This window comes from Lepisosteus platostomus, chromosome 19 (genome assembly GCF_059453375.1).
Source record: "Lepisosteus platostomus isolate fLepPlt1 chromosome 19, fLepPlt1.hap1, whole genome shotgun sequence".
Lineage (NCBI taxonomy): Eukaryota > Metazoa > Chordata > Actinopteri > Semionotiformes > Lepisosteidae > Lepisosteus > Lepisosteus platostomus.
In genome coordinates, this window is record NC_142629.1 from 15,779,370 (window position 1) to 15,794,015 (window position 14,646).

The 14,646-nt window shown below is 40.7% G+C and overlaps 1 protein-coding gene and 2 long non-coding RNA genes across 4 annotated transcripts in view; 2 read left to right on the forward strand and 1 right to left on the reverse strand.

The window, feature by feature from the left end:
• LOC148645222 (uncharacterized) overlaps positions 1-14,646 on the reverse strand; it is a 229,465-nt gene that overhangs the window by 19,694 nt on the left and 195,125 nt on the right. The window lies entirely within an intron of this gene.
• On the forward strand, positions 5,104-9,623 carry LOC148645226 (cytochrome P450 2K1-like). Of its 2 annotated transcripts, XM_088612460.1 has the most exons (7): positions 5,104-5,408; positions 6,192-6,354; positions 6,660-6,809; positions 7,116-7,276; positions 7,911-8,084; positions 8,906-9,046; positions 9,444-9,623. In XM_088612460.1, exons 1-6 carry the CDS (start codon positions 5,211-5,213, stop codon positions 8,945-8,947), a joined length of 888 nt encoding a protein of 295 aa, XP_088468586.1. In that variant the 5' UTR covers positions 5,104-5,210; the 3' UTR covers positions 8,948-9,046; positions 9,444-9,623. The 2 variants fall into 2 exon arrangements, with proteins under 2 accessions (XP_088468586.1, XP_088468585.1); XM_088612459.1 differs by lacking the exons at positions 8,906-9,046; positions 9,444-9,623 and having other exon boundaries at positions 7,911-8,896.
• The window catches only part of LOC148645227 (uncharacterized), a 197,263-nt gene continuing 192,507 nt past the window's right edge, over positions 9,891-14,646 (forward strand). The window contains exons 1-2 of the long non-coding RNA XR_015928313.1: positions 9,891-10,103; positions 10,890-13,624. This is a non-coding gene — a long non-coding RNA (uncharacterized LOC148645227). The remainder of the gene's footprint in view (positions 10,104-10,889; positions 13,625-14,646) is intronic.

Below are 14,646 nucleotides of genomic sequence, written 5' to 3' on the forward strand. Positions count from 1 at the left end.
TTAATACAAAGACGTTTTTAATAGATACATGTTCAATTATTTTATGTGAAAATAAATGTTTTCGAATATTTCCGAAATCTGCATGTGAGACAGTAATAGTTTCCAATGCTGTTTTGCTGATGTATTACGAACTACCTGGATACATTTAGTACCCTTAAAAAATAAATTCACATTTCTTTATCACGTTTCTGAATTTGCTTTGCATAAAACATATATTACAGTTATGGTCTTCAGCACAGGAATTCTTTTGAATTCTAATTCTAGTATTTTTAAGTACGTGTCTCCAAAGACCGGTCGAATCTTTAACAATCCCTTGATTTGCATAGTTAAAATGGACACAGTGAGAAACTGATTACTTCTTCAAATTAAAAAAAAATGTTGACACGCTCGTTAAAGCCTTTTTAGGAACATACAATTGTTTACTAATGTTCGCTTTTTAAGGCTCAACCTGCAGCTTGTGATTACTGTTTGGTTTCAGACACACTTTCCTGTTCACACAAACGCAAATAAAACAATAACTTAGTTATTAAATGCAAAATCAACCGCACCACAGATAAACAGAACTGCAGACATACTCATCCTTATACCGATCAGAGTGTTTGACATGTCCAGACGGTGTTACTGGAGGTTAAAGTCGTCGTACATTATCACGTGATCCCCCCCCCCAAAAAAAAACAACAACAAAAGGCGCTATATCTCGGGAACGAGAGCAGCTGGGAAGTTACTTTCAATGGCACACATCGGTACAGACGCCGCACTAACGAACCCGACCGGTTCGGTTCCCCTGCGCCATTGCGGGGGGCAGAGTGACGCCACGCCCCTGAAGAAATAAGGCGTTTTAAGCTCGGAAACGAAAGCAGCACAAACGCCGATTTCAACGGCAGAAACGATGAAACCGCATTCGGCTGTCAGCCGTGTGACACCGCGGCCGTGTCCTTCCAGATGGACTCTAACGTCTGCACCCCAGCCAGAGCGCCCCCTGGCAGCAGACCTCGTCTTTCCCAGAGGCAGTGAGGACTCGCCTGGGGGGCTATATGGTGTCCCACCACTCCCTGGTGCTGGACTTTCCCACTTCACCCTCAGCCTTGGCCCCAACTGCTTCTGTTTCCTCCTAGGTCCCCCCATCTTGTCTTTCTTCTTCAGCAGATCTGCCATGGGAGACTGTGGTCGCCCCCTCTCTCTCACCCACTGTAACCTAAAGAGCAATAAACCCCCTCTGTTGAAACTAAGCCTCCTGCCTGAGCGGTCTGCGCTGCAGCCAGCCTCTGAACCCAGGGTGCAGAGCTGTTGCTGCAGCAGATACAGCACATGAAATGTACCCATTGGTGGGCTGGTCAGAGCACTGCCAGCATCACTGATTAGTTCCTCTGTCTACGTGGTTTATTATGTAAAAACTCTCTCCTGATGTCAGTGAATTTATTTGTATAATCACTGCCATTCCATTTCCATGCTTCCTACTCATGGTAAAGGAGAATAAAGTATTGTATACAACAGGGAAGGTATTCAAATTCAAACCACAAAACAATCACAACTAACTAGATAGTAAACAAACAAATTGTTCTGCACAGGCGAATGCCCAGGAACTCAGTCTTGAAGCACAGACAAGTAGCCTTTGCTATTGCAGGGGCAATGTGCTGCATTCCCTAAAAATACATGGTTATACATGAAAAAGGTGATCGCAGCAGAGCAGTCGAGGGCAGTGGGACAACCCTACCAGAGGAACTATGACGTCCAGCCCTTGTGTCCAGGAGAGCACATCTGTCGGATCCGTGGGCACTGCTGAGAGCTTGAAGCCAAGTGGCTAGGGCCACCCTGCACTCTCCTGCAGCCCGACCTCGTCCATCTGATGCTTCCCTGGAGTCCGCAGGCTCCCGGGAGCCTTCCCTGTTGGCTGTGTTTCCGGCTGCCTGTCAGGAGTCCCAGTCTCCCAGACCTGGACCAAGCTGCTCCCAGAGGCCCGACTGCTTTTCAATATAGTTGACTGCAGTCATGTGGAGTGGAGTGCAACACACCTGAATTTTTTAACTACAAATTTTTGATGAATTGTATGTTGATCAATATGAATAAATTTGCTACTGTGTACATTATTGATTGTAGTTAAACTGCTGAATGTTGCTGTGCAATTCTCTGTCTCTCTGTGCCCCAGTTGTCAAAGACGTATGGCAGTGTCTTCACTGTGCACCTCGGCCCCATGAGAGTAGTGGTCCTGGCTGGTAACAAGACAGTGAAGGAGGCGCTTGTTGACTACCCTGAGGAGTTTGGGAGCAGACTCATCACACCGATATTTCATGATACCAGTCACGGACACAGTAAAACTGTTTCTCCTGAAGCACAGGATGATTTGTTTGTAATTGAAAAATAAATTTAAGCTTACTGTACTTTATTACTGTACTTTATTTTAAATAAATAATAATAATAAAAAACTTCATTTTATATAGCGCCTTTAAAGGTGGCTTCTCAAAGCGTTTTACAGGATGACAATAACAATAAATAAGAAGAATACAACAATAAATAAGGGGAATACACAAGATAAGACACAATTACAATATACAGAGGAGACCGTGGATGGTGGTACTAAGAAGAGCAGAGGGGTGAAGAATGGAACCAGTTAAGTGAAGGCTTTTCTGAAGAAGAGGGTTTTGAGTCTGGATTTGAAGGAGTTTAGAGAAGGTGACTCTCTGATATCCTTGGGCAAAGAGTTCCAGAGCTTGGGGGCAGAACAGGAGAAGGCCCTTTCACCCATATAATGTAGACGGGCTTGGGGGTAAGGAGGGCAGAATTTGAAGAGCGGAGGTTGTGAGGTGGGGAGTAGGGCGATAATAGTTCAGGCAGGTACTGAGGTGCCAAGCCATGCAGAGCCTTATAGGTGAGCATGAGGATTCTAAAGTCTACACGGAATTTGACCGGAAGCCAGTGCAAGGACTCTTGGACAGGAGTAATGTGAACACTTGCACAAGACCTGGTCAGGATTCTGGCTGCTGAATTTTGGACATACTGCAGTTTGTTCAGAGTAGATTTAGATACCTCAGCGAGTAGAGCATTACAGTAGTCAATTCTGAGAGAATACAAATGTGTTGATCAGGTTTTCAGCCACAGTTAATGATAGCAGAGGCCGTAGTCTTGCGATATTTCTAAGGTAAACAAAAGATGTTTTGACAGTATGCTGCACATGTGGGTCGAATGTTAAGCCAGAATCGAATATAACCCCAAGGTTTTTCAATTTTGATTGAAGCTCAAGTACAGAGCCATCTAAAGAAAGGGTTACAGGACTGGCTTTACAAAAATCCAAAGTATATTCATAGTGCCCCAAATACATGTTACCTTTAACAACAGAAGAATATCGTCACACTCATCGTTTTCGAAAAAAATGTAAAGGAGCACGTGTTTTCTATTTATCCAGTAGAACATCTTGTTTGTCAGTGAACACTGCAGCGTTAAACGTGGACTGTTGTCGCCGTTTCTGTGACAAGTAGAAATGACACGGCTTTACACAGGTTGATCATCGAATGGAATACATTTAAGATGACTTGACAGCAAGACTTATGCCTGCTTACTATAACCGTCGGATAACCATCGTTGTCTTTGTACTGAAGTACTGATGAGGTAACCTTTTTGAGACTTTAACTGAATATTTAGGATTTGTTTTCAGTTGAATTGAATTCAAAATGCTTTTTTCACCCCCAGGGTTTCACATCACGAAGAGTAAAAGGTTAGAAATTAGAGTCAGCTTTGTGTCAGAAACTGTTTCAGAATTCCTGTATTTTGAGTTTGGATTAAGCTGTAACAATTATTAAACTGTTGGTGTCTGTTAGTCAATGTCCTTTGTGATTATTGAACGTCACTCATTGACGGTGGTACCCCAACACTTTTCACTGTATAACCTGTGTGCACGGTATGATACGATATGGAATTTTGATGTCTTTTTAAATTCATCTAAATGAAGTTGCATCTCTGTCTTAGAGATGACAATTATGAGTTAATATAAAGCTCCTAAATACCTGTTGCACGCTGTTTCCACTAGTTCATAGTCATAGACACCCTTTTTACCACCCGCACTCTTTGCACTTGACTACAGTAACTTAATTAAATACTCATTATGCTCCATTGATTGCAAAACCTGTTTTTCCATCCTCATCTTCTTCTTTTTCACAGCCTTAGTCCCAGACTGTCCTGGGGTCAGCTGCTTTGGTTGCTCTTCTCCACTTGTCTCTGTCGAGCACATCTTCCTCACTCACTTCACATACCTCCATATCTTTTCTCACTCAATCCATCCATCTCTTTCTAGGCCTGCCTCTTCCCCTGTTACCTTCCACCTCAAATTCCATTACCCTCATTGTTACTTCCTCAACGTCCCTCCTCATGATATGTCCATACCATCGACATTTTCCATCCTCATCACTATTCTGTTTTCTAGGCATACAGCAGTTCACATTCTATTTACATGCGTCGCTTTTGATTTTTACATCTTTAATCTGAGGGATTAAACTTTTTGTGGATCCTTGTCAAACGCCCATGGGAGGAAATCATTTTGTGACACCAACTTTTATAAAGGAACTAAAGGGATACTCTGTCCAGACACCAGCCGGTGCATAAAGCATTTAGATGACTGCAAACTAAATGGCTATAACTATGTTGTTGAAACTAAGTCTCCTGCCTCCAGTCTGCTCTGTGCCTCTGATCAGCTGCTGAACTCAAGGTGCACGCCATTCTCCGCAATACTGTATATATGAAATGTAGGTTGGCAGGGCAAAAATAATTGATTTATTCAACCATCTCTACACAATATATTATTCTTAAGTTCCTCTTTTGCATGTTTCCTACTTACAACCCTCTGATAAAATGGTAAAAATGAATTGCTCTGCGCAGGTGAATATCCCAAAACGTACACTTAATGCTCAGCTAAGTAGGCAGTGCTATTGAAGTGACAAGGCACTAGATTTGAAAACATTTAATAAAAAATACATAATTTTATTGGGAAAAGGGCGTTATCTGGGTCTCATATTTGGCATACCTGCATTTCATTCCAGTTGGACCAGCAAATGTGAAACGGCAGAAGAAAAGGGCAGGGCATAAACTTGTAAGCCAGTAACATGCAGAAGACTGAAAGGCACTTACTCTGCTCTTAGTACTTGGTTAGTTCTGTGGTGCTTTATTATATCCTGCTGTTTTTCAAATATTCCAAGGTGTCACAAGGTGTCCAAGGTGTCACTATGTTTCTTCCAGAAGCTTTTCTGCAAGTCTCCTCTGGGAGGCTGCTTCTGGCTGCTGTGATAGTGATTTCTGTGGTTTATATCTTCATGGTGTCGACCCCTGAGTCTGTCAAGACACCTCCGGGACCCCCAGCCCTGCCGCTCCTGGGAAACCTGCTCTCGCTGGATCTGAAGAGACTGGACCTGTCTCTTGTGGAGGTAAGATGTATTAATATTTCACTAGGGATAACAACAAGAATTACAGTAAATACTTGATGAATGTTTGGAATATTTTGCAAGATAGGTTTGTCTTAAACCATATGGTTAATAGGTAGCCTCCTGGCCACAGGACTAGGAGGCTCGAACCCCATTCAGAGAGGAGTTAACCCAGGGTGGCTTCAAGGAGATGGGAAGCTTGAGACAAAAGCAAAGGAAAGTGTTTGTGTTCGATATACTGTATAGAGACAGTTGGTGATTAGAAACTGTGTGAGATTGATTTGTCATTGTTGTCCTTCCTATATTTCAGTTAATAACTTCCATTGTGAATGAATTAATGATTTTTTATTTTATACGGTATTGATTGTAGTTTAAATGGTGAGTGTTGCTGTGCGAATCTTTCTCTGTCTTTATTATCCCTCTTAACTTCAGTTAATAACTTCCAGTAGGTTGCTATTATTGCCATTAGAGTCATCGATGGAGTGGATGTTATTTTGTGTATGTTTTATAGTCAGCTCTTTAGGAATTAATTTTTCATTGCCTGTTCTAGAGGTTTGAGTCTCTTGTGTAGAAGCTGTACGATTCTCAAGCTTTTCAAAATAGTTTTGTGACTGTAGTCATGTAGTCATGTGGAGTGGAGTGCAACACACCTGAATTTTTTAACTAGAAATTTGTAATTAATTATATATTGATAAACATGAACAAATTTGATATTGTGTACATTATCATTTATAGTTAAACTGCTGAATGTTGCTGTGCAATTCTTTCTCTCTCTCTGTGCCCCAGTTGTCAAAGACGTATGGCAGTGTCTTCACTGTGCACCTCGGCCCCATGAGAGTAGTGGTCCTGGCTGGTTACAAGACAGTGAAGGAGGCGCTTGTTGACTACCCTGAGGAGTTTGGGAGCAGGCTCATCACACCGATATTTCATGATATCAGTCAAGGACACGGTAAATATGTTCCTCCTGAAGCACAGGATGATTTGTTTATAATTCAAATACAAATTTGAACTTACTGTACCTTATTTGAAATAAAATCCAAAGTATATTCATTGTGCCCCAAATACATGTTTTTCAGTCTCTACAACTTTTATTTGCAATTTTTTAAGTTTAAGTTGAAACTTTTGCTTTGTTCAACTCCCTCTTTCAGGTCTTTTTGGATAGTTTCTCCACTGTAGAGACAATACTCAGTGTTATCACTTTGTAGATCTCGTCATCTGTCTGGCTCTTCCCATTTGTGTTTGGCTCGAATATAGGTATCGTTTTTGCAAACGGGGACTCATGGAAGGAGATGAGGAGGTTTGCTCTGTCTAATCTGCGGGACTTTGGAATGGGAAGGAAGGGGAGTGAGGAAAAGATCATCGAGGAAATCCAGTACCTCACTGAGGTGTTTGAAGCACATGGAGGTAGAAGGAATGAAGTGTTTTATTTTGATTTTTCTGTCATGTGTTTTCCAGGTTTTTTTTTCTCTCAGATTCTTTTAAGATTGTCACTTTTGGAGTCTAGAGACAAAATCTTGTCTTTCAGTTTAATGGAAGGCTGAGACATTCTTCCCTCCAGGAGCCCGGAAGGGAGAAGTGGAATTGGGCTCTATTGGGCACTGGTGAACTGGGGTTCGAGAGGTGAAACTGGGAGCACACAAGGGTGGTGGTACAAAGAGACACAACTGCAGGAATTCTTCCAGACTGATGCTGTATTCTTTCCTTTGGCAGGTAAACCATTTGAAACCAAGGAACCTGTATACTGTGCTGTTTCCAACATTTTAGCCACCTTAGCGTATGGAGACAGGTTTGATTATGCTGATCCTGTCTTCCACAGTATGGTGAACAAGTCTATTCACAATTTCAAACTCACCGGATCCCCTGTTCTCCAGGTAACCAAGATTATTAACCTGGTTCAAAATAAATCATTAGGACAGAAGCTTATTTAACATCAGATTTACAATAAAACTGTATGGTTCCTGTTCTATCCATTGTAATAAGCAGCAAGTTAAATGTTTCTGTTAAATGTTAGCATGTTATATTTAGGTTATCGTGCAAACTCTTACTTATGCAGTGCATCCTAGCAAGATGAAAAGTAATTCCACAGTTTAATTCTTCCTGTAATAAGTGAGTAGTATATTGAAAATGAAGATCAAAACAACTAGTCCTACAACTAAACAACTAGGTAACTAGTCCTGTGCAAAAAGCAGTTTTATTTTATGTAGGTATAATTTAGGTAATATTTACTTTATATGGAAGCATTTCTGATATTGTCTTGATGGTGATGATAATAAAGTAATGAATTAATGTACGAATATATTGGAAGAGCTGCATCTTGTGCTGTCCTAATGTAAAGGAACAAAAGTTGTAACATACTTATCTTCACATACTTATATCTTCATATAATAAAAACATTCCATTAATAATCTACCAAAATAACCCAGCAAACATCACACAATTTTGCTAAATTCATGATTAACTGGAAGAAGTGTTGTATCAGTGATGTGTTTCTTCTTTTCCACACAGATCTACAATGTCTTCCCTCTCACTGGGGTTTTACTGAAATCTAGAAGGATGTTCATGAGGAACATTGCGAGTATGATGGCCGAGATAAACCAACTTGTGAGGCAGCTGGAGCAGACCTTACAAGAGAACGATAAGAGGGGATTTATTGATGCATTTTTGATCAAACAACAGAAGGTAAGAGAACAGAGGGGATCCGTTTCTGTGGACGTCTGTCTTTCCAGAGACTGGTTAGTAAATGCAGGTCAGATTTCCTCTGTAACTAGTGAATGAAAAGTCAAATTGATATTTCATTTGACCTAAATTTAGGAAGAGAATAGTTTGTTTTAATGAGCCAGGTTTGTGTCACTTATCAATTATGATTCCAGAGTTCCAGCGTGTTTGAAGTCCCAGGTAATTTAAGGAATTTTATGCTTAAAAGTGGCCTGCTCTGGAAATCCAGGCCCTATCAGACTTGTGGTTTTATTTTTGTTAAAAATGTTTAGAATACCTGAAGATATAAATTGTTTAAAAATCCAAATAAGGTCCGAGGATACTTTTAATCCTGTTTAAGATGTCAGTGTTCTCGAGACTTAATATACTGAACACAACAGAGAAGGTCAAAAGCAAAATGTGTTCATGAACACTGGGATAACAGCATCTCTCCTGTAAGCAAAACATTTGTCTTCTATTTCTACACTAATGAAAGTTGCTTATTAAATTCACAGTATGTCATGCAAAACTGAAGAGATCTGTTTTTCTCTTGATTCCCACAGGGTTCTGTCCTACAGTATGTTGTCTGTATTACAGGTCTTAACATGACTGATGATGCCTCAGACATCACCGCCTGCCAATAAACCCTGTATCAGGTGTTAACCCTTAACACAGCTAAAGAAGGCGTCACAGCAGAGCTCAGTCAAGTTACACAACAAATAATAATACATATATCACTGCTACAATACTGATAGCTGAGTTATAAATCACCATCCTCATGAAACAATTTCTTTATTTTAATTCAGGTTTCAGGACAGAAGATTCCCATTTCCAAGAGGATAATCTGATAAACACAATTGTAGCCCTACTTGCTGCTGGGACTGAAACAACAGGCACCACACTCCGCTGGGGGCTGCTGCTGATGGCTAAATATCCCCACATCCAAAGTAAGAGCCCCTACTGCTGACTCTCCCAATATGCTGGATTCTCAGGCAAGCTTTAAACATTGTTAAACAATAAGATTTTTTTTAAAAAAACAGCAGGGCTATCACTGGGTTGGAGTGCCGAGCCATCACAGGGCCCACAAATACAGGAGCAGTTTCAAGACACCAACTAGCTTAAATAGCAGGTCTTTGAGAGGAACCAGAGAGGCAAGAGGACATGTAAATTCCACATTCATGCATCCTAGAGGATGTGCAGGACTCCAGAACCCTGCATGTTTTCTAGGTCTAATAATGAGCTCAATGTGGGGATCAAGAGCAGACAAAAAGGAGACACCCCCAGGGCCTGGAGTTGTACAGTAATGTATTGGACAGCAGTGTTTATCTGTCTTTTTCCACACAGAAAAGGTTCAGGAGCAAATTGAGAAGGTCGTCGGCACAAAGGAGGCGAGGACTGAACATCGGAGAAGCATGCCCTACACCGATGCTGTGATACATGAAATCCAGCGCCTGGCAAATGTCGTTCCACTGAACCTTCCTCACATGGCAGCGGCAGATGTTCACTTCCGGGGCTACTTCATCAAAAAGGCATGTAGACGGCACTCTGTCTCATACTGCTGATCAGGTGCATGTTGGGATCAATTATATTTTATTTTGCATCTAATATGAATGACACATTTAACAGAGTTAATAACATATGGTCTAAACATTTAAATAGAAGGTTTAGGTCTTGTGAGGATGTTTCAAGTGACGTGGTGGGTGAGCAATGCAGCCCAAAATCAGTGACACCCAATGCTGCAGTACAGGATCTAACAGGAGAGCTAACCTGTAGTGTTTGCTGTCCCAGGACGCAGGGCTTGTCTCGGAGAGAGCCTGGCCAGGATGGAGCTGTTCCTGTTTTTCACCTCGCTGTTGCAGAAGTTCACCTTCTCTCCCCCTCCAGGAGTGCAGGAGTCTGAACTGGACCTCACTCCAACTATGCGGATCTCTCTGAACCCACAGCCTCACCAGCTGAGTGCTCTGAGACGGGGGTAGGGCACCAGCTGAGTGCTCTGAGATGAGGGTAGGGCAAAACCTCTGTATTCTGAGATTGAGGTAGAACACCAGCTCTTATGTTCGAATGTCTATGAGACTCTTAGTTAAACCCACACAATGCAATTGCTTCATCGTATGCTCAGTGAAGCCTGTGCTCGAGCCACGCGTATTGATTTGTACTCTTCTTCCTGTTTGAACTATTTTATTCAAATAGACCTTGAAGGAATTTTCCAACTCAGTATAGTAGATATTTACTATCCATCTATAAAGTGCCAGTGAATACATGTGGTCTGAATCTTTGGCTTATTTGCTCTTAAAGTGAGTCATTTGCCCAGCTTTGTCTATAAATTGTAACAACTGTAAACCAAACAAGAAGGAGATTCCTGTCCAAACCATATTATACTGTTAGGATGTGTCTGCTGCATGTAGGAAATTGCCACTTGGAAAATGACAGATGATCAGGTGACAGTATTAAAACCAGGAACCACCATCTACCACAGTTGGCCTGTTCTGCTGATTGGAGATAGATTTCAGGACAGACAGATACTGTATGTTTTCATTAGCTTAAGACCTGGAATGAGGAAGAAGATACTGCATAAGATATTGTAGCCAACAGTACTGATGTGCTTGTGCTTTATTTGAAACAATATTATGTGCTTAACATAGTCCTTGCATTAATCAGCGCTGCAAACATTGAAGTGCCCTTGAATTGAAAGGTGCTTTTGTCTATTTATAAGTTATTGATCCAATTATAAATAGCACACATTAAACTGTTTTAAACTGTGAGGTTAACATATTGGTAATAATTTGTAAGGTTGCCTGGAGAAGTGTCTCTGACCTTGGAAGGAAAACTGAAGGCAACTCACGATGCTCTGTGCGTCCCTGAAGAAAGCCCCTTCCTGGCACAGAAATAAACACTGGAGGGACCAGCTGGTCATGTTTTCAACTGACTGTTCTCTGGGGTTGTGTCTACTCATTTGATATCAGAATTTACACTGTATTATAGGTTTAGTTTTATTAGCATTTTGCTTTTATGGTACAGTATTTATAATTGGGTATAATAAAATGCAAAGGACACTGGGAAGAGGCAGTTATGTTGCTGCCTCACAGCTCTTGGGTCATTGATACAGTTCCAGTCTGGGATGCTTTCTCTGTGGAGTTTGTATGTTCTCCTTGAATCCAAGTGTTTTTTTTACCAGGTGATTGCAACCCTTACCAGCGATATGTGGCTTTCTGATGACTGATACACAACAAAATACTCACAGAATATTTTCTTTGACGGCATTACAGATGTGTGCATGTCTGTGTCTGTGTGTCTGCCCTGTAAGGGACTGGTGTCCTGTCCAGGGTGTACCTTGCTATGGGCCCCTTGCTTGTCAGGATAGATGCCAGATCTCAGGCAACCCTGGATTTCAGGAAGCAGTTAGACAGTGAATGGATGTATAACAGAAAATCTTGATGAATTAAGTTTGATTTAAACAGTGTAAGAACTGGCGTACAGATATTTTCTGTGGTACAGATGAAGAGGATGCAGAGCTCATGTCCTCACAATCATTAACTGCAACCCTGGGTATTGTATGATTCTGAGGCTATGCTTTGGGAAGATTTCTCTATTTCTGGAGAGCTGCAATTCAGAAGTTTAGGTCAGCTTTTAATCTTACCATCTACACGTGGAATGATTTCATACTGACTACGTAAGCTTGCCTGAGTATCCAGTTAATCGTTAAAAATATTGGCATACAGACTGAATGCACAATCCAAGCCGTAGTTGGGGGCAAGCAGAGTTCGTAGCCAGTTCGAGACAAGTAAGCCCAGAAGGAATCCTGAGACATAACCAAAAAACACAAGCGCAGTTCAAACCCAGGTGAAGCCAAAGAGAGCGCAGGGAAAATCCAAAGGTGTCGTCGGACACACAGGCACAGTCTGAAACTGAGAAGGGAGAAGTGAAGCACAGTGAAGCAACGGAAACGAACACCAAGGCCAGAGATAGGACTCTCTAAGGCTGAGCGATCAAGGGGTGGGAAACCAGGTCTTAAATATCCTGAGGGACTGAGGTGAGTAATAGTTCATATCTGACAGGTAGGTCTGATTTTCTACCAGATCACAGTGTCATGGTAGTTGATTTGCAGTTACCTTGTTCCTCAGGAGAGTCTTCCAGTGATCAAGCGGGAGTGAGTATTACGGTACCTCTCCCTTAAGGAGTGACCTACAGTATGAGCACCAGGGCTTGATAGGGCATCAGGAATGGAAAGAGAGCATTAGGTGAGGAGCATGTAGCTCTCTAGCAGGCACCCAGGTTCTTTCCTCTGGTCCATGCACCCCTCCAATGAACTATATTTTGAACACTGTCCAGGACCTTTTGGGAATCCAAAGATGCAATGAGATACTGGTTCCTGAAATCCCTCAGAGGCGCAAAAGCTCTGGCAGAAACAGCTGAGAGAGTTCTGGATCGGTACAGACACATGATTATCATACATGCCATCGCAGGACAGATCTGTTTTGCTTTCATAAACGTCAGACCTGGAATGAGGAAGAAGACAGTGCATATGATGTAGACGACATGCCATGCGTGGATTACTGCCACAAAGGTTGAAGTGCCCTTGAATTGCCCTTTCTGTAAATCACGAATCTGATTATCAATAGCCGACATATAGTTTTCAACTCTGAGGTTAACATATTGGTAACAATGTCTAAGGTTTCCTGGAGAATTGTCCATGAAGTTGGAAGGAAAAGTGAATGAAACTCATGATGTCTCTGTGTGTCCCTGGAGAAAAGCCCTTGAAGTCACAGAAATGGACACTATATGCACCAGTTTTCAATAGACTGTTTTCTAGGACTGCATACTTTTGACAACTCTACGCACATACAGTAATCTTCCTACTCTTTATGTGTACCTGGGCATGGTCCTAAACTCCTGATAGGAGCATCACTTTACCATTTTACATGTGCATACCATGGCTTCAGATGTCATCTAATAATGACATCATTTATACATATTTTTATTACGACTATCTACAGAAGCTTATTAACGCCACCAAATAAGAAATATTCATTGCGTTTACATGCAAAACATATTTTTTTTTCTCTGAGGTGATAATACGCTTCCGTAATTAGAGACAGCACTGGTTTTAAACGCGAACAATATTGTGTTTATCCGAGATAATTGCGTTAAAACGCGATTGTTAATTTGTGAACATTATGTACTGTATTAATGTCTTATATCGTCGATAATATTGTACCATTGTACAAGTAGTAGTAGCATTGACTTTAACAACAGAAGAATATCGTCACACTCCTCGTTTTGGAAAAAAAAATGTAAAGGAGCACGTGTTTTCTATTTATCCAGTAGAAAATCTTGTTTGTCAGTGAACACTGCAGCGTTAAACGTGGACTGTTGTCGCCGTTTCTGTGACAAGTAGAAATGACACGGCTTTACACAGGTTGATCATCGAATGGAATACATTTAAGATGACTTGACAGCAAGACTTATGCCTGCTTACTATAACCGTCGGATAACCATCGTTGTCTTTGTACTGAAGTACTGATGAGGTAACCTTATTGAGACTTTAATTGAATATTTAGGATTTGTTTTCAGTTAAATTGAATTCAAAATGCTTTATTCACCCCCAGGGTTTCACGAAGCGTAAAAGGTTAGAAATTAGAGTCAGCTTTGTGTCAGAAACTGTTTCAGAATTCCTGTATTTTGAGTTTGGATTAAGCTGTAACAATTATTATTAAACTGTTGGTGTCTGTTAGTCAATGGCCTCTGTGATTATTGAACGTCACTCATTGACGGTGGTACCCCAACACTTTTCACTGTATAACCTGTGTGCACTGTATGATACGATATGGAATTTTGATGTCTTTTTAAATTCATCTAAATGAAGTTGCATCTCTGTCTTAGAGATGACAATTATGAGTTAATATAAAGCTCCTAAATACCTGTCGCACGATGTTTCCACTAGTTCATAGTCATAGACACCCTTTTGTACCACAAGCACTCTTTGCACTTGACTACAGTAACTTTAATATTTTATAGAATATTAATTATTAATTAATTAAATATTATTTATGCTCCATTCATTGCAAAACTAGTTATTATATCCTCATCACTATTCTGTTTTCTATACATACAGCAGTTCACATTCTATTTACATGCATCGCTTTTGATTTTTACATCTTTAATCTGAGGGATTAAATTTTTTGTGGATCCTTGTCAAACGCCCGTGGGAATAAATCATTTCGTGACACCTGCTTTTTTAAAGGAACTAAAGGGATACTCTGTCCAGACACCAGCCGGTGTATAAAACATTTAGATGAATTTTAATCGTTCATGTAGTTTTATAAAAAGTTGTTTTAAGAATCATTTCAGACATTTTGTTTAAAAAGCAAAAACAACACTTTAACCTCTTTGACACACAACATACTAGCTCCTCCAACTGTACTGCAAATTTAGAAACTTTATTTTTTACTGTCATGTCACACAAAAAAAAATAGGTCATGTCAATTTGCAAAAAAAGGCTAGAAAAGCGCTTTACAAAGGCGTTTCAGTAGCTTTAATGCTTGAAATG